The sequence below is a fragment of the Anopheles darlingi genome, chromosome 2 (assembly GCF_943734745.1).
Source record: "Anopheles darlingi chromosome 2, idAnoDarlMG_H_01, whole genome shotgun sequence".
Classification (NCBI taxonomy): domain Eukaryota; kingdom Metazoa; phylum Arthropoda; class Insecta; order Diptera; family Culicidae; genus Anopheles; species Anopheles darlingi.
Genome location: NC_064874.1, coordinates 1845001 through 1861655, shown reverse-complemented (window position 1 = coordinate 1861655; position 16655 = coordinate 1845001). Strand labels below are relative to the sequence as shown.

The following is a 16655-nucleotide window of genomic DNA, read 5'->3' as shown; positions in this document are numbered from 1 at the left end:
AAACAATGAAACACATGTGAAGCGCTTCCGAAAAAAATGGGTTCCCCAATAATGCGCGGTTTACGAATTGGTCAATGATCGAAGCTCGCACTGACCCCTTCATTACACACGGGGTAAATAAACAAATCCGTAAAACGATGGCCTGTGCTGGAGTATCTTTTTTTTTCTCACCCGCTTGCCACTTACCGCCAACGGATCTGGCTCTGCAAACAATTTGAATCTTCTTCTCTTACGCCTGAGCTTGAATTCTACAGAGAACCCCCACTCCCCGGGAAGTGGATTCACTGGCACACTCCTGACGAGCTTCAGTGAAGTGGGTTTCGCTAGCCGGACGAATTCTATATAAGTACGTGAAGTAATCGCCGGGAGGTGATAATTGCGAAACGTATCCACAACAGTGCAGGTTCATGTTCTCGCGAGAATCTTCGTGTGACGACTGAACAGACACGGAAATCTATCGGTTTGAACGTGTCTCGAGCCCCGGAATCAATTGTTTGTCGTGCGTGCTGGTGGAAACTAGTTGAGTTGATTTGAATCCTCGGACCCGGACCGCTATCAGGAGCTACAAAACACGCACCGTAACAACATGAAGTTCTTCCAAGCGGTAAGTGGCCTACGAACGGCACAGTGTTCCAGGTGGCATGATGGGCTGTTGGTGAGGTTCGTCGCGAAACCAGCCTAATCAGTACGCTTAGCGTACGAGCCTATCGGTATAAACGGTGATCGTGATTTCGGATGCAACCATTGTAGCTATGATGATCGATGTCGATGCTATCGACGTGAGCTGGATAAAGTGTGACAAAAGCCGATGAAGCTTTGCTGTATCCGGCGGCGCAAGGCTTAAAAATGAGCCCAGGCGAATAGTTGACGAGAAAACGAAACAAATCCTTTGATAGTGTGACGAGGCTTTCGGCGTTGTGATAAATGAATATACAGTAACAGATGAACTGATCATAATGTGTTAATGTGTAGACGACGGTCATTGAACGATCATTGAAATTATTAGAAGAAGCATATCAACAACTAGTCCAATAATAGGCAAAAGATTGAAGAAACGAATTTAAAATCGAAATGCGGTGTCAGCCCATAAAAACAGAGAATGATGGTTATTGATTTTTCTAAAGTGTTTGTGAAAGTAGTAAAAATGCCAGTGTAAGAACTTACTGTCGGTTAGTATCAAAACAATTTGCAAGGAACGTCAAACACTTGTTAAATTCTTCATTAATGTATCTGAACTCACGATGTTGCTTTTTGTTAACACATCAAATGAAGTGTCACATAATTTTGAACTATTACCTGAAGCTATTCTAGATAATGATAATCATATTGCTGTTGATGCTATAGTTAGCATTAAGAGACCACAGAAGCAGCCATCATTACAACTTAATCACCAGTTTTTTTTCACCATATAGACTTATTTCTAATTTGGAAAAAAAGCTAAACATTACCGTGTCCATATTCATCAATATTCGTTAGCATGATTATTTTCACAAAAAGGCTGTGTGATTGTTCCGCCTGTGTGGCTCTGAAAGTACCATTCCTTCAATTGATGGTTTTATTAAGTTTATATGTTTTCTGTTGAACAGTTGCGTCTAGTTTTTTGCACAACCCTGTTCAAGAGTTATTTTGTGGCAAACTCATCTAATCCCTGCGTCATGGAGCTATTCATCTTCCACGCAAATGGGGAGCCCTGCGAAAACAAATATTGAACACTCATCCTGAATGCTTCAAAACTTGCTACTACTTGCTGTACATCCGGCGCACAAAGGAGCCTTTTTTTGCTAGAGACTGCTATTTACATCCCAACAATCTTAACCTCAATTATCATCAAAGAGTTAAGCATTGCTGTTGGTGGCATACTGGTGCGATGGCACGAACGCCAGTGACGCCAATCCGAACGAACTTTGCACATCCTCTTCGATTTCCTGTAGAAGTGTATTCAGCAATTCTTGGACACCAATCGGGCTAAATCCCAATAGTTGCCAATAAGCATCGTAGCTGTTCCGCTTTTATGCCGATCTGCTAGTTGGATGGCTGGATATTTCGAGTACAAGCTTTACATTGTGCCACGCGTGCCATGCCAAAGTTCGCTGTGGTCAACGGTTCATTGACCAAACATCATTCAACAGCAGGACTCTTGAGCTGCTCCAAGCACCCAAACATCCTCAAGGTAACGCTCTCGCGTCCACTAATGACCGCTGCAGTCAGTGCTCAATTGTTCGCCTTCTCCTTGTAATAAGATTGAGCAAAGCGCCTTTCCTTTCTCTGCGAGATCTAACGACGCTGTGACGTCTTGTCTGTTCCAAGGTGTACCAACATCTTTCCAAAACGGCACCGCCTTCCCGCCATTAGCAATTGCAGAAGCAATGATGGGGATCGTGCACACGCGCTTTCCAAGTATGCTGCAACGGTCGATGATCATCAAATATTCCACGCATTGAAAGTGTTTGGCAATCGGTGCTCTCCTACGTGAAGGTTGATGTCGTAAATCGAAACCTGCAGTTTCAAGTGCCCTCCGGGCTGGTAGCAGATGATGTATATGATCTGTCTTTGTAATTCAAGGCTACACTTTACAAAGAAGTCGTATATTAAAACGACTCGATTTATAAATATAATAATTCCGTCAAATCTGTAGCATATGCTGAGAGCAGGGAAGAAGCACCAAAGACATAATGCGAGTTCTGTATGCAATGTGTGATATTCTTAAACAAACGATTGTTCGAAATGCTAAAACTAATTGCACACACCGGTCCAGACATGTAAATTGCTTCATTCTATATAATTTCGTCGATCACGGTTACATTGTCAAAGAATTATAGCAAATCGTGTGCTCAAGAAATGAAATCTTCAAACAGAAGAATCACCTCAACAATTCCTAACCCCTAATGATGAATAACTTTATTGCGTCATACGGCTGGTAAAATTACTGTTCCACTTGAAACGCGTCATCATATTTTGTCCAAAAATAGAGCTTAAATATGAGCTAATATATTCATTAAACATTTCGCTTCTAGTTTGAAAAATCATCGGCGGTGGAGCTGTACTCCTACCTCATGCTACTGCTAGTTAGTGTTCTACTTTACCTCCTCTCGGATTATTTGAAAAAATGCATCCTTGCTTTTCGATTACCCGGCCCTACCGCTTATCCGGTCATTGGTAATTGTTTGGAGATCGCCAAAAAGGATTGTAAGTCGTATGGTGCTATTTATAGAACGTTCTACAGAGATTTTAACTACCGCCACACCACTCTTCTCAACAGTGATCACACGGGAAATAGCGCAAGCGTATAAAAACTATGGCCCCTTGGCGAGAGTTTGGATTTTTGTGTTTCCCATGTTCGTAGTGTTTGATCCGAGCGATCTGAAGGTAATACTTTCCTCGAAAAAACACACCGACAAATCCCTGTTCTATAAGCTTCTGCACAATTTTCTCGGCCGAGGTTTAATCACCAGCAGCGGTAAGCTAAACCCATCTGCAATCGTACGAACCACCCAATATACCGTTGCATATTGCTCTGTCTGGTTTAGGGCACAAGTGGAGCACACATCGGAAGCTGATTCAACCGTCTTTTAACATCACGATTCTTGAGAAATTCATTGAAACATTCGCTGATAGTGCTTCTTCACTGATTGAGAAACTGCCCAAAGAGGAAACGATTTTAAATGTTACCGAATACGTCAACAATTGTGTACTGGACATTCTTAATGGTATATCGAAGCTTGGCCATATGCTCTAAGAACAGATGGTTAACATAAAATGCTCGCTCCTTACAGAGGCCGTGCTAGGAGTACCCGTCAAAGCCACTGACAAAGCCGAAATGGACCAGTCACCCTTTAGGCAGTAAGTATACGAACACATTAGGTGACCGTTTATAGTTGTGAACACTCTAATCCCGTTCTGTGGTTCCGAAAAATAGGGGCAAAGTGGTAGCTCCGTATCGTATAACACATCCTTGGCTGCTTTTCAACTCGATCTACAAACTTACCGATGCCGCATCAGCCGAGCTGAATCAAAAAAAGCAGTTGGATGATTTTTCCCGCAAGGTTCGTTCGTTTGATGTTCGTACGATGTTTCCCTGTGCTGAAAAATGTAGCTAATCTTATCTTCCTGACCACCAGATGATACACCGGAGACGCGAGGCACAGAAAACGCTAACTGCGACCGATCGACGCTGTTTGTTGGACTTTATGATCGAGATTTCGAACGAAAATCCAGACTTCACTGATGAAGATATCATCGATGAAGCATGCACTTTTATGCTGGCGGTAGGTTCTATCGCATAATCAGCGATTATGCTAACAGCACACTGATTCACCTTCTCGCCTTCTCTAGGGTCAAGATTCAGTTGGTGCTGCGATCGCATTCACGTTGTTCCTGCTAGCACGCCATCAGGATCATCAGGCCAAGTGTTATGAAGAAGTGAAGCAACACCTGGTTTCGGATTGTCAGAAGCTTCCAACCGCCGAAAGTATTCGTGAGCTACGCTATCTGGAAGCATGCATTAAGGAAAGTCTTCGCCTGTACCCCAGCGTTCCGATGATGGCTCGTAAGATTGGTGAAGGTGTACGCATAGACAACAAGTACAATTTGCCACCTGGAACCGAAATTCTCATTCTACCCTATGCAACCCATCGCCTCGAGCACATCTATCCCGATCCGGAGCGATTCGATCCGGAACGATTCGCGGATACCGCTCCACACCAGAACCCGTACGCGTTCCTGCCGTTCAGTGCCGGCCCACGAAACTGTATCGGCTACAAATTCGCGTATATCGAGATGAAAACGGTGATTGCTCGTATTCTGCAGAACTATCATCTGACGCCGGCGCCTGGTAAGGAAGAGGTTGAACCAGTATTTCGTATGACTCTCCGGGCAAGAGGAGGGCTCTGGGTGAAACTAACACCCCGACAGGGAAGCCTGAAGTGTACGTAGAGAGTGACGTCGTGTGCGCGTTCCTCGTCTGAAACTACAGGATCAGTGCATCAACTATGTTTTAAATGGTTAAATGGAGTATCAATTCGAAATAAATTTTCTTAGTGAAAACAAGCTAACACGACACCATTAGTTTAGAGGTACCATCCGCTTAGCTTTTTTATTGTCCAAAACGACGAACGAATCGTTTGCAGAGGAATAAATAAGGCAAAAGGCCCGTATAAAAGTAGAAAACAAGTTGGGAGAGCACTCTTAGGGAAATGATATTCTTCACAGGTCCACGGAGAGATCTCAAAGCTGTCAGTCTGGGTAAGGAATGAGTGTTGGCTGCGTTGCGTGCTTCTTCCATCTCGGTGGTTCAAAAGTAAACGATTAACTTATCATCGATCGACACATCCTCTGTGCAGGTGTTCTACATGAAAGTTCAGAAGAAAACGAAAAAAAATTCAATTCAAATCCAATGCAAAGTGATGGTACTTGTGGTGTTAAAACAACGGTTTCTATGGACGGTACTTACCTTCTCGTCATATTTTTCCTGCCAATGTAACAGCAAATGATTTAGATTTTGTCCCGCGAGCTCTTCCTGTTCAAGTGCCCGCGCATTGTGTCCCTGCGAACGTCTTTGGTTTTCTGAAAGGACATTCACGGGTCAATGTTAATGCTCTACTGGGCAAGGCTGGATCACGGGTCAATGTTAATGCTTACCTCGCTCGCCGTCAATGAAATCTTGATTATCGCTTCCATAAGTCGATGAAGCGGCACAATCATTCAACCGACCGATACCGGCCATTGACGGTCTTTCCAGCATTCGTTGCTCTGCGCGTTGCATCAGGAATCGGTTTGAGCTGTGACCATGTTTCAATGGTGGCACTCCTCCACTGCTGCTGCTGCTGCCGTGTGCCACAATTTGCTCTGCGGACGATTCTTTTCGTTTCCGGCGGCGATAGATGCACCGGATGCATCCTCCCAAAAGCAGCGCCCCAAGAATGCATGCAACCACAATATTAATCACGAGCAGGTTCGATGTAAGTGAAGCCGTCTCTGGTCGTAGCTTGACCACTACCGGGACGGTCGCTGATTTGGGAGGTGTACCGGAATCGGTAACGGTAGCAAGCAGACGCATAGCGACGGGTAGATCGGTACGGTTCGAAACCAACCACAGGTTACCGTATGGGTCCGCACGGAAGAGATTACTGTAATTGCCTTTCAGTGCAAAGGTGAGCTCATCGGTACGATCCCCATCGGCCGCTTCAATTCTTCCAACTAACATCGGCAGTTGCTGCGTCTGCAGAGGACTATCAATGACGAACGAGTAGAAGGGTTTCCTGAATCGTGGTTCCCATACGTTGGCCGGAAGTACATCTATGACAACGCTCGTGCTGAAATTACGGCCTCCGCTGCGATCATCGAACGCGTCAACAGTGAAAGCATACTGCGGTGTTCGGCGGAAGGTAAGCGGCTTCACAAGAATGATCTCCCCGGCCGGTCCAATACGAAACTGCTCCTGGGCAACGGTGGACCCGACGATAGCGTAACGAAGTTGACCAACATTAGGGCTTCCCTGGGCTCCAGTAAGCTGGGAAATCAGCGTTCCTGGTCTCGAGTCTTCTCGAACGGTAGCATAGAACGTGCCACGAGCAAACTCAGCTCCTCCGATCGATGGTTGCACGTTGACCACGTTCGATGCCGATGAATCTGGGGTTTGTTGCTTTGGCGAAGATAGAACAACCGTCGTCAATGCGTAGCGATCCGGATTGTCCACCTGTGTCGCCTTGACGACGAGTGTTCGTGAGTGGCGACCCTGGGACGGCGTAATAGCACGAACCATTCTAATAACGCCGCTAGTTGGATGTATTTCGAAGTTGGCTTCATCCTCCGAACCATTCGATGACACGATCGAGTAACGAATTTCCGCTCGGATTCCACGATCCTGATCTTCAGCCCGGATAGTTTCAGGCGTGATTTTGATTTCACCCTTCTCCGTCGGCAGCTGACCGTAGTAGACGTCGCGCATAAACTTGGGATTTTGGTCGTCCGAATCCAGCACAATGATGGTAACGTACGTGTCGGAGTACTTCGGTGGCTTACCCTGATCTTGGGCTCGCATTTTCACCGTAAAGTTCTCTACTGATTCGTAGTCGATAAACTTTTTCAGTACGAGCGTTCCCTCAAGCGGCGTTACGAAGGCAACATAATCGGAGAACGGCCCGGGCAGTGTTTGATACTCAACGGTTGAGTATGGCCCTGGTTGATCCAGATCGATGGCCCTTATGCCTTGCAAAATTCTGTAACTCACGAGAGAGTACGAGTATTTCAATGAGCAGCTTCAAACAAATCCCCAATTCCGGATAAACCATAACTTACCTCGTCCCAATAACAGTCACTTCCGAAAGTTTAAGCTGATAAGGGGCGCCTATCCACCTCGGCTCGTTATCATTGACGTCCGTAACGCGAATGTTTACAGGTATGATGATACCCTGGATAAAAAAGGAAACGGTGTGAATACAAAACTTTTCCATATTTTTGGTATAATTGAAATTAATTCGGCTTACCGTTTCATCGGAAAATTTCCTCTCACAAATAACGTTCACAAATACAGCCGACGGGCCGATCAGTCCTTCCTTATCCAATGGTTTCGCCACAATCAGGTCCTTAGTTCCTGGCGCAATGTAGACGGGTGAATCCTTTTCGCGCAACGTGAGCACAATGTCTTTGCCTGGCTCACCAAGCACCCGCAGACTGCCGACCGTCGATCCGACCGTTATGTCCTCGTTGGCGAAAAAGTTTACCGCCGAACCTCCACCATCAAGGTAACATCGGTTATCGATCAACTGACAACGTACTGAACCGAGGAAAATTGAGATTGTTACAGTGTAAATCCCAATTTTAATAAAAGTAGTTCGTATGCCTTTCTTAATGAAAGGCTGTGTCCTGAAAAAATGATTTAAATTTGCTCGTCGTTCATCGTATCATCATACTATTAAGTAGAAACTATTAAACTATCAATAGGTGATAAGTTTAAATATTGGGCAATATTACAACCTTGAATGATGATTAGCTAGCAACCGGAAGCAACAGCACACTGCCGGCTAGCACGTGTGGTTCCACCATCGGATTCTGGTGTTACTTTTCGCGAGGATTAACTGCAAAAGCCGGAAAGCCTGATGTACTTACCATGCAATAACACTAAACAGTATAATACTGATATCGTTTGCTTTAGCACCATGGTTTATCGCTTGTAGGTTTATCCCTGTAATCGGTCGATTCGTTTGATTTGTAAAAATAAATATAGGAATCACTGCTCTCCTTGAGAGAAGCACGGTTTGCAATAGACAAAATGTGTGATATTCAACCGGGACTATCGAGGCAGGAAATTAGTTTGCAGGATCGTGTATCATCTTTATTGGGTGCAATGTATTGTGAGGAGGTAAGAGGGAAAAAACGTTTATACATTTTATACATACATTCCAGATATACAATTTTAAAACATTCTATTTAACGTTTCCATTCCTTCGTGTAAACCTTGTATCACCCTTTTTAACAAGAAAATAATCGGGAGCATTTGAGTAACATTTTTACAACTATAGTATAGTCTCACAACTGCAGCTCCAATCGCGTTCGAGGCCAAATTCCACCAGAAATATAGAGAGACAACCAATTCGTATTCACTTCGATGCCTTGGCATTGAGCATAAAGCGATTATACAATTGCCCCTTCTACAGCTGCACCTGGCATCATTAACATACCGTGGAACTCGGTTGTTGGCATCGAAATGCTGTTGATTTTGATTTTATTACATGAAGATTCAAATGGTAAATACTTTTACACGTTGAACTGCACTACACCTTTAACCTGCCCAGAAACAAAAATTACGTAGCACAGGTGCCCTCTGTTCACGTTATTCAAAGATACCATCTTCAATTCTTTCCGCTTCGTTTGTTTTGTACAAGATGGTTGTTGGGCACATCGTTGTCTTACCTTTTGGAATCTTTGAGGTACATTCAATTCTGAGGCGTTTCATAGAATAGTTTGGAAAATTGCGATATTAAAATCCGGCACATAACTGCACTAATTAGAATGTTTTTTAGTTAAAAATTTGCAAAAACCGCGATGACAACCAAAGCGACGAACCTGAAGATTAGAAAGTGTTTTTTTCGTCTTTCTCCTCCATAAAAACCCAGCCAAACCCGCTCGGTCCTGTCACAGTGCAGTGCTGCCGTAAAGCATTTTCCATTTCCCTGCAACAACAGGACTTTTCCAAAACAAACCATTTAAAAATGTAGATTTAAAATAACATCCAACCATTATAAAATCGTAGCGATTTGGCTTATTAACTTTTCAAATATTAATCGACCAATAATGTGTTAAATGCTTATTAAAATAGATTTTTCCTACTTATAGTCCGTTATTACACCGATTACAAAAAAAAGTAGAAATCTTGTTCAAAGTTGACTATCTACACAGTATTTATCAGAAATTTTACATAAAATCCCCGATTGAGCCCCGGTGAAAAAGGGTTGAACTCAACACCCGTGGTGAATTTCTCCCACCCAGTTCGTCGCTCGCGCGGTCATCGAAGTTTTTCTTTATTTTTCAACAAACTTTCACCGTTACATAAATGCGTAAGCACCGGTGAGGGTTAGGAGTAGGTGGAGGAGGAATGAGCAGCAGGAAAACCTGACCATCGATGCTGTTGAAGATCTCGTGCCCACGATCACACGAATCTCAACACCCAAACGATCATTCGGTGTCGAGATCTTGCCCGGTGCGTGTGGTCAACTTGCGCGCGCTTCCCGTGTGAACTCCGAAGTGTTTCATCAAATACTCAAAGTGCATATAGAAAAGTGCAATCATGGCCAGTGAAGTGCAAAGCTTTTACAAGGATAAATACATCTTCCTTACGGGAGGTACAGGTTTTCTGGGCGTTGCTATCATCGATAAGATCCTGCGCTCTGCACCGGAGGTTCGTATGCGCCTTTTGGAAAACCTATTTCTATATCGCAATCGGTGGTTTCTCCGTTGAATTTGGATCACGTTTCTAAACGTAAGATAACCGTAACCTTCCGCGAAAGAGTTCACATCTGCTTGAGTTATTCCCATTCGACGCGCTGCTGAAGTGCTCACGTAAGATGTTTTGCTGATCCGTTTCGTCATCTCTTGGTGATCGCATCGAGACGAGGGTTGGTCACTCAATATCCCATTAACGGTTACGTGTACATACCCCGTGGAGGGATAGATTTTCTTAATATTTTCTCATTTGTCTCTCTGCGCATCTGGTGTGTGACCAACCCAAACGCGTCTTCCACGTGCACACACCTTAACTGCTCTGGCGTTGCGCTGACATCGGTCCGCCTGAATGCGATCCTCTTGAGACCCTCAGTGATGCCGCAACTCGTGCGTAGACGCCAAAGATGAAAAAACACACAAATTTCTGCTAATCATCTGCGTCATTTCGGCTGTGGAGTTTGGTGTTTCTTCCGGCATTGTGTATACGTGAGATGGTACGTCAGCAAATCAGTTTTTTCGCTCTGGTAGATTGATACTGGACGCAGGAGATTCCTTTCGCCAGCTTCTGCTGTTCGGCTTTACGCTATGTTTGTACAACACTTTGTGCCTGACCTTGAATTGCTGCTGGTTCATTGCGCCATTGAAACTAGTTTTGCCATTTTGGCTACCCATGCTCTTCATGCTTGTTATACAATACTTAACGTGTTTTGGTTCAGGGTAGAGGGTAACATAAGGAAACGGAACACAGTACACTTTCTGCTGTCCTCCCTCTTTCATATCATACTACAGTTTTCCAAATGCATGTGCAAATGATATGCAAATTGGTATTATTCACATGCTGTTCGCAATGCAACTCTGAATTGATTGTATGAAATATAGGAAAATATTTCTGCTTTCGTTTGTAAAATATTTTCAATTGAAACTTATTATTTCTATTTTCCAAATAACCATGTAGATTGCTGGTATTTACCTTCTCATGCGTCCCAAGAAAGGTAAATCCGTTCAGGAACGTTTGCAGGATTTGACGAAAAACTCGGTAAGATGCCAGATCAGGTAAACGTTTAGGCAGTTTTTTAATTTTCTCATGCTGTGTACACCTTTTGTGTGCAGGTGTTTGAGCAACTATTGCAATCGCAATCGGCTGACATCTTCAAGAAGCTCATCCCCGTCGCTGGAGATGTCGGTGAGGACTTTCTCGGTCTATCGCAAGCCGATCAAGAGGTTATCATCGCTAACACCAACGTCGTCATACATTCGGCCGCTACCCTCGACTTTCAAGCCACGCTACGACCAACGGTCAATATCAACTTGCTCGGCACTAAACGCGTGCTCGACTTGTGCACGAGGATGAAAAATTTGAAGGTACCATTTGGCTGCATAAATTCATTAAACGTGTACTCACGAGTTCTTCTTGCGCAGAGCATGGTGCATATTTCAAGTGCATATGTCAACTCTTACCTCACGGAGGCCGAGGAAAAGTTGTATCCTTGCACCGAAACATCGCAGAAAGTGATCGACCTTGTGGACACACTCAACGATACGGCCCTCGATGAGCTGCTGCCAAAGTGAGTCTATATCAGTCGTATGTCACGGTGGGTTCAGTTTTCACGTACCATTTCAAATGCTCTTTTGCAGATTGCTGAAGGATCATCCGAATGCGTACACCTTCACGAAGCAACTGGCCGAGCATGAAGTTAACAAGCATGCGTCACAGTTTCCCTGTGCCATCATCAGACCAAGCATGAGTAAGTGATCCTCAAGGGTTTAACATGTATCAGTTGGGGCTAGTCAAATAATAAACACTGCTTGCAGTTACCGGTGCGTGGAAGGAACCGACACCAGGCTGGACCATCTCCAAAAATGGCCCTCAAGGTTTTCTGATGGGTGCTTCTAAAGGAGTCATTCGTCGGCTTCCAGTCGGAGTTGATCTAGTTTACGATTACATTCCGGTCGATGCTGTGGTCAATCAAGCGCTTTGTCTTGGTTGGTATGTTGCTACCAATGGGTAAGTTATTTGCCAAAAGGACGCTCTGCCATCAGCATCTCTTATACCCATGTATTTTACTACTTTTTTCTGGCCTACAGATTCCGAGAGGTTAAGGTGTTCCACTGTACCTCCAGCACATCGAATCCATTCAGATGGCGGTCAGTGATCGATTCTATGAACGATTATCTCCACAAATATCCACTCAAATCGGCTATCTGGTAGGTCAAGCACTCGTCTGCGAATCATCGAAATCATCTTACGTCCCTCTCGGATTCCGTTCATTCATTCCAGGTATCCTCGTTTGAAGTTCGTTTCAAGCCTATGGGTCTACAAGCTTTCCTCCATCTTTGTCCACATTTTGCCTGCGTTAGTGCTGGATTTCATTCTACGAATTACCGGAGGACGTCCGATGTAAGTGCCGCTAACCTGCCGTATAAAGATGAAAGCATGCCCCGCTAACACTGCAACGCCATTCTCTTTCACAGGTTGATGCGTCTTCACACGAACGTGTGGGATTCGCTGAACCGCCTCGAAAAGTTCATCTTTACCGAGTGGAAATACTACAACCCAGCCACGCAGCAGCTCGCACAGTCGCTATCCGAAAAGGATAAAATTCTGTTCAACTTCAACATCGCCCAGCTGCAGTGGCCGGAATATTTCGTCTTTCTTACTCAGGGGGTGCGTCGATATTTGAATAACGAACAGCCAAAATCGCTGGATGCCGCAAGGAAGAAGGACAAAATGTACGGTAGAAGATTACTTATTCAACAGCCAACCGAAACTCATGAATTTCATCATTTTCTGGTTTTTCCAGTTTGTTCGTCGTGGACGTCGTGTTTCAGGTTCTGGTATTCGCTCTATTCGGAGCACTTCTAGCGTCGCTCTTCGGTTCGTCCAGCAGCTACTTTTGGCTGTACGGAGGTATCAGTTATTTGCTCTTCAGTTTGCTGTAAGGAAAGCGTGTACGTCTTTACTCTTGCCAATGAAATTCCTACTTCTTTGCACATCAATTGGCTATCGATAATGTGCTAGCTGTTTAGATGGACCTCTGTTCCATATTCTGTTTTGGGGTTACGGAAGTCGGGAAAATGTAAGTAAAATAATCAGCGAAACTCAATAAAATCTTCTAAAACTCATCCTAGCGTGTTAAACGAGACCGAATGAAGCGAAAGAAAACAAAAAATTCAAAAAAAGCAGATATATTTACAATAATCTGGTACACATGTTACTGCGTGGGCTGAATCAGCTTTACAACTTCACAAACACTTACAAACAGTATGCTGGTCAAGATGCTATTCTACGAGAAAGGCCAGCAAAATGTCTGAGAATCACGAACACAATTTATTTCACTCATTCTTATCCCTTATGCGCCTTTTAGATGCCGTTGGTAATAGGCAAGCGTGATACCGGGCAAGTAAACCAATCTTTCACCACGATGCAACACGGTGGCGTATCTGCGATCGGCGTGCTTCTCCGGTTTGTTACAAACAGTTCATCACAATAGAGCACTCTCCACAGCCACACTTCCCAGCACAAGAGTTAATAGATTGCTTTGCAATGGAGTCCACAGTCTGTGCATCGGTACTGTAGTTTGTGTTTTATGTCGATGTGATTCCGAAACGTTTCAAATCCTCCCAGCAAAGGGTATTGGTTCGGTTTCCGTGTTGTCAACCCAGGCGGGACTCCCGTTTACAAGCGCTTCCATTATTAGTACGACCAACCTATACGCACAAAACAACGCTTAAGTGGAACCGGTAGAGCGGTACGATCTCCGAGAGATTTAAGCCACGTAGCTATACTCGTCGCCTGAGTTTGGAGTTCGCTCGATGTACTGCTTATCGATTAACGATTCGATGCACTTCTTTATCATCGATACGTTCGGTGCAAAGCTGACCTTCGACTGGGATAGAATCTAACAAAAAACAAGTATCAAACACGAAATTAAACGCCCGGTTGGGAAAGGTGTAATATCTCTGATACGATCACTTACCTCCTGAATCAGCGCGTTATGACGCAGCACCTTCCGAGATTTCATAATGCGCACTATTGCGGCCTGGAGATACATTTTGCGATCTTCATCGACGGCACTCATCGTATGTTCAACCTGTGGAGAATAGTATTTAGTGTTTTGATATCCGAAACACCCAATAACATTATTTGGTGGCCTTCATAACCTTGTCCTTACCTCCTGCGGTGTCTCTTTTTGCAGATTCGTAGTGATCTTGAATTTTGTGCGCTTATTATTGTAGTTGGTGTTAATGCTAACTTCAGTGTCGTCAGTCATTTTCTGGAAATGTAAAAAAGAACAACCCTATTGTATCATCTTTTTCCAAAAAGCCAAGCCGCTCGTTTGAACCTCTTCGTTCAGCAGCAAAATTTTCGCCTCTACTAAGCTTTGTAGATGCCGCTGGAAGATCTCCTGTTGTAGCTGCAACGAGGCCTGCAGCTCCTTGCACGTGTACTTGTCCGTGGTTTCAAACATAAGCAGAATGGCCATCTGGTAGGTTTGCATCGTCACGATGTAGTTGCGCTTTTCGAAGGATAACTTCATTTCACCGTGACACAGGTGATGCAACCAGGTTAGTTTGCGACCACTAAAGTTGATATGGTAGAACTTTTCAAACAAACGGATTGACTTCTCAAACTCCTGCGGTATGGCAAACGAGGCCACGATCTGCGTTGGACCGAGGGGCCACGCACCGGCTTGTAGCACTTTCACTGAAAAGTTTATACCTGTCCAAACAGAAATACCAATCAGCATTTCCCAAATCATTATCACGCAGCGCCCATTTGCACGCACTCACCAGTTTCGAGCCAATTCTCGTTCAGATAGTTGGTAAACTTTGCGTTTAGATCCGTCGACACTGAGATATCCGTAAACATCCGGTGCAGCTTGTTGGTGAACTCGTAACCACAGGCTTGTTTCAGCTTGTTGATCATCATCTCTTCGGCGTCCATGCTTTGCGACTGTTCATGAATCAGTCTGCAAACAAAAGACCAATGTAAAGTCAACTCACGATGCGCTTGGGTCGCGTCTCGGCACGCTCACCTTTTCGCCAACATGCGACTGTAAAACTTCTGGTACACATCCTTATCTTCGATGTACTTAAAAATTATGATACTACGAGTCAGCTTCTGATCGATCTCGCCCTCGGTCGTTTTCGACTTCTTTAGCAAACTATCGCAATATTTAGCAACCAGTTCGGCACTTCGGCAGACCTGATTATTGCTGTGCTTCTCATTGATGATGCGAGCACAAGCCTTATCGAGAGCACCAAGAAACAGCGGATCCGAGCGAAACGTGCGATGGATTAGCTCCTCGTACTTTCGATGCACATCCAACATGTTTTCAACAAACTGTATATGTACCTGAGGATGGGAACGATTGATAACCGGCCGCCTCATCTAATTCCCACGCTTTCTAACCAAAACTTACCAAATCCCCCTTCATGCAGGCGATCGTCTTCTTGCCCTGCTCTTTGATGTGCTCCAAAAACACATCGATCAGTCGTTTCAGTCCATCTGTGACCGGTTTGAGCAGAATATACAAATTCCTAAGATCGGCACTCCTCTCTTCGGCCACCATCTCCTTGCACTCCGAGTACAAAAAGTTCATGTGCTTGGTCACCATTTCTTCTTCGCATACCTTGCGCAGCTTAGGCAGTGAGCTGCGGTCAAAGGAATGATTAACACAACAAGAAACACATCAACGCGACGTCTTTTCTCTTACGTACCTAGCATGAAGATAGATATTAGCTAGCTTCTCCTCTTCTTCAAACTTTTTTATAATTTTCTCCATATACTGACTCACGGTGCATACCTGCCGAGCAAAAAAGGGAAAACATAATTTCATCAGCTGCTCCGCTCAATCGTGTCGATTCGTCACTTACCTGCAGTAGCTCACTCGCTACCATGCGGAAATGCTGCGCGCTTTCCTCCAACATTCGCTTCTCGAACAGATCTTGGTACAGCTTTAGTGAGCCCTTCCTACGATACTCCTGCACAGCCACAAAGCTCTGGATGACTCCCTTGATGAAGTTGGTGCTACTATTGGACTGACTGTTGTTAGCAGACGTGCGTTCCGCATTGATCCCCTTCAAAATTTGATCTACTAGCTCATCGCCTAACCGTTGGATCATGTATTGGTTCCAAATCTCTAGCGCCAGATCGCCAATTTCCATCTTCTCCTGGCTATCGCTTTGGTTGATGCACCCATAAACCACTTCTGCTTCGTTGAGTTTTTGCTTCTTAATGTGCTGATTGTTGAGGTATCTACGGATCGGCATAACATTACAAGGGCGGATTAGGGGCCATTCTGATGCTTTCAATTTCACTGCGCCACTTACTGGTAAATGTTGTTTAAGTACTTCGAACCCTCGCTGTACTCTTTCCATACTTCATGGTAGCGGGCAAGTAGAAGATCGGCCGAAGCTGTGGGTCCGGAGGAAGTTGTGTCATCTTTGATCTCCGAATCTACGAGCACCCGTTCCTCCAACAGCTTGAAGACGTGATTTTCGAGAAATAGTTTCGTCTCTAGGTACAGCCGATCCGCCAACGGTTCCGGGTGCGCCACGCACAATACGTAAACATCTCTGAAGCGAGGTAGAACAAAGAATATCTTTTACTTTTGTCATTATTTTTACGGGCATGACCAGCAGAAAAACAGCTGCGCGGTTAAAGTCGTAGTTGACTTGTTGGGACCGCGGGTGGACGGCCCTGGCCTAGTTAC

At 44.6% G+C, this 16655-nt stretch overlaps 4 protein-coding genes across 6 annotated transcripts in view; 2 read left to right on the top strand and 2 right to left on the bottom strand.

Annotated features, from left to right (window-relative positions):
* Positions 1-390: 390 nt before the first annotated feature.
* Positions 391-5047, top strand: LOC125952803 (probable cytochrome P450 4aa1). Of its 2 annotated transcripts, none has more exons than XM_049682521.1 (8): positions 391-604; positions 3015-3186; positions 3260-3457; positions 3528-3707; positions 3774-3840; positions 3917-4043; positions 4119-4265; positions 4333-5047. In XM_049682521.1, the coding sequence occupies exons 1-8, from the start codon at positions 587-589 to the stop codon at positions 4930-4932; spliced, it is 1509 nt and encodes a 502-aa protein (XP_049538478.1). In that variant the 5' UTR covers positions 391-586; the 3' UTR covers positions 4933-5047. The 2 variants fall into 2 exon arrangements, with proteins under 2 accessions (XP_049538478.1, XP_049538479.1); XM_049682522.1 differs by lacking the exon at positions 391-604 and adding an exon at positions 651-1169.
* A 97-nt stretch (positions 5048-5144) lies between these two features.
* LOC125952802 (cadherin EGF LAG seven-pass G-type receptor 1) lies at positions 5145-9051 on the bottom strand. Of its 2 annotated transcripts, none has more exons than XM_049682519.1 (7): positions 8911-9051; positions 8107-8182; positions 7485-7863; positions 7297-7409; positions 5638-7217; positions 5450-5562; positions 5145-5344 (listed from the first exon to the last, which is right to left on the bottom strand). In XM_049682519.1, exons 1-7 carry the CDS (start codon positions 8951-8953, stop codon positions 5291-5293), a joined length of 2358 nt encoding a protein of 785 aa, XP_049538476.1. In that variant the 5' UTR covers positions 8954-9051; the 3' UTR covers positions 5145-5290. The 2 variants fall into 2 exon arrangements, with proteins under 2 accessions (XP_049538476.1, XP_049538477.1); XM_049682520.1 differs by having other exon boundaries at positions 7485-7774; positions 8911-8994.
* Positions 9052-9520: 469 nt separating this feature from the next.
* Positions 9521-13062, top strand: LOC125951928 (putative fatty acyl-CoA reductase CG8306). Its single transcript, XM_049681079.1, has 10 exons — positions 9521-9895; positions 10895-10975; positions 11050-11301; positions 11359-11504; positions 11575-11684; positions 11752-11944; positions 12025-12144; positions 12218-12337; positions 12412-12669; positions 12741-13062. Exons 1-10 carry the CDS (start codon positions 9785-9787, stop codon positions 12877-12879), a joined length of 1530 nt encoding a protein of 509 aa, XP_049537036.1. The 5' UTR covers positions 9521-9784; the 3' UTR covers positions 12880-13062.
* A 184-nt stretch (positions 13063-13246) lies between these two features.
* The window catches only part of LOC125951927 (cullin-2), a 3863-nt gene continuing 454 nt past the window's right edge, over positions 13247-16655 (bottom strand). The window contains exons 3-12 of the mRNA XM_049681078.1: positions 16273-16518; positions 15817-16198; positions 15661-15746; positions 15363-15594; positions 14976-15295; positions 14731-14909; positions 14283-14659; positions 14112-14213; positions 13917-14030; positions 13247-13838 (exon numbers count right to left, since the gene is read on the bottom strand). Of these exons, the coding sequence (XP_049537035.1) occupies positions 13707-13838; positions 13917-14030; positions 14112-14213; positions 14283-14659; positions 14731-14909; positions 14976-15295; positions 15363-15594; positions 15661-15746; positions 15817-16198; positions 16273-16518 (2170 nt within the window). The 3' untranslated portion in view covers positions 13247-13706. The remainder of the gene's footprint in view (positions 13839-13916; positions 14031-14111; positions 14214-14282; positions 14660-14730; positions 14910-14975; positions 15296-15362; positions 15595-15660; positions 15747-15816; positions 16199-16272; positions 16519-16655) is intronic.

What these genes read in the sequence shown, in the direction of transcription:
- LOC125952803 (XM_049682521.1), top strand. An exon ending in AGGTTTAATCACCAGCAGCG is followed by an intron (nt 3,458 to 3,527) that starts GTAAGCTAAACC and finishes TGTCTGGTTTAG; the next exon opens with GGCACAAGTGGAGCACACAT. An exon ending in TGTACTGGACATTCTTAATG is followed by an intron (nt 3,708 to 3,773) that starts GTATATCGAAGC and finishes CGCTCCTTACAG; the next exon opens with AGGCCGTGCTAGGAGTACCC.
- LOC125952802 (XM_049682519.1), bottom strand. Translation starts at nt 8,953, where the DNA reads ATGAAACGCCTCAGAATTGAATGTACCTCAAAGATTCCAAAAG. An exon ending in GGAAATTTTCCGATGAAACG is followed by an intron (nt 7,410 to 7,484) that starts GTAAGCCGAATT and finishes TTTTTTATCCAG; the next exon opens with GGTATCATCATACCTGTAAA. An exon ending in AGGAAAAATATGACGAGAAG is followed by an intron (nt 5,345 to 5,449) that starts GTAAGTACCGTC and finishes ACTTTCATGTAG; the next exon opens with AACACCTGCACAGAGGATGT.
- LOC125951928 (XM_049681079.1), top strand. Translation starts at nt 9,785, where the DNA reads ATGGCCAGTGAAGTGCAAAGCTTTTACAAGGATAAATACATCTTCCTT. An exon ending in CGAGGATGAAAAATTTGAAG is followed by an intron (nt 11,302 to 11,358) that starts GTACCATTTGGC and finishes CTTCTTGCGCAG; the next exon opens with AGCATGGTGCATATTTCAAG. An exon ending in GCAAGGAAGAAGGACAAAAT is followed by an intron (nt 12,670 to 12,740) that starts GTACGGTAGAAG and finishes TGGTTTTTCCAG; the next exon opens with TTTGTTCGTCGTGGACGTCG.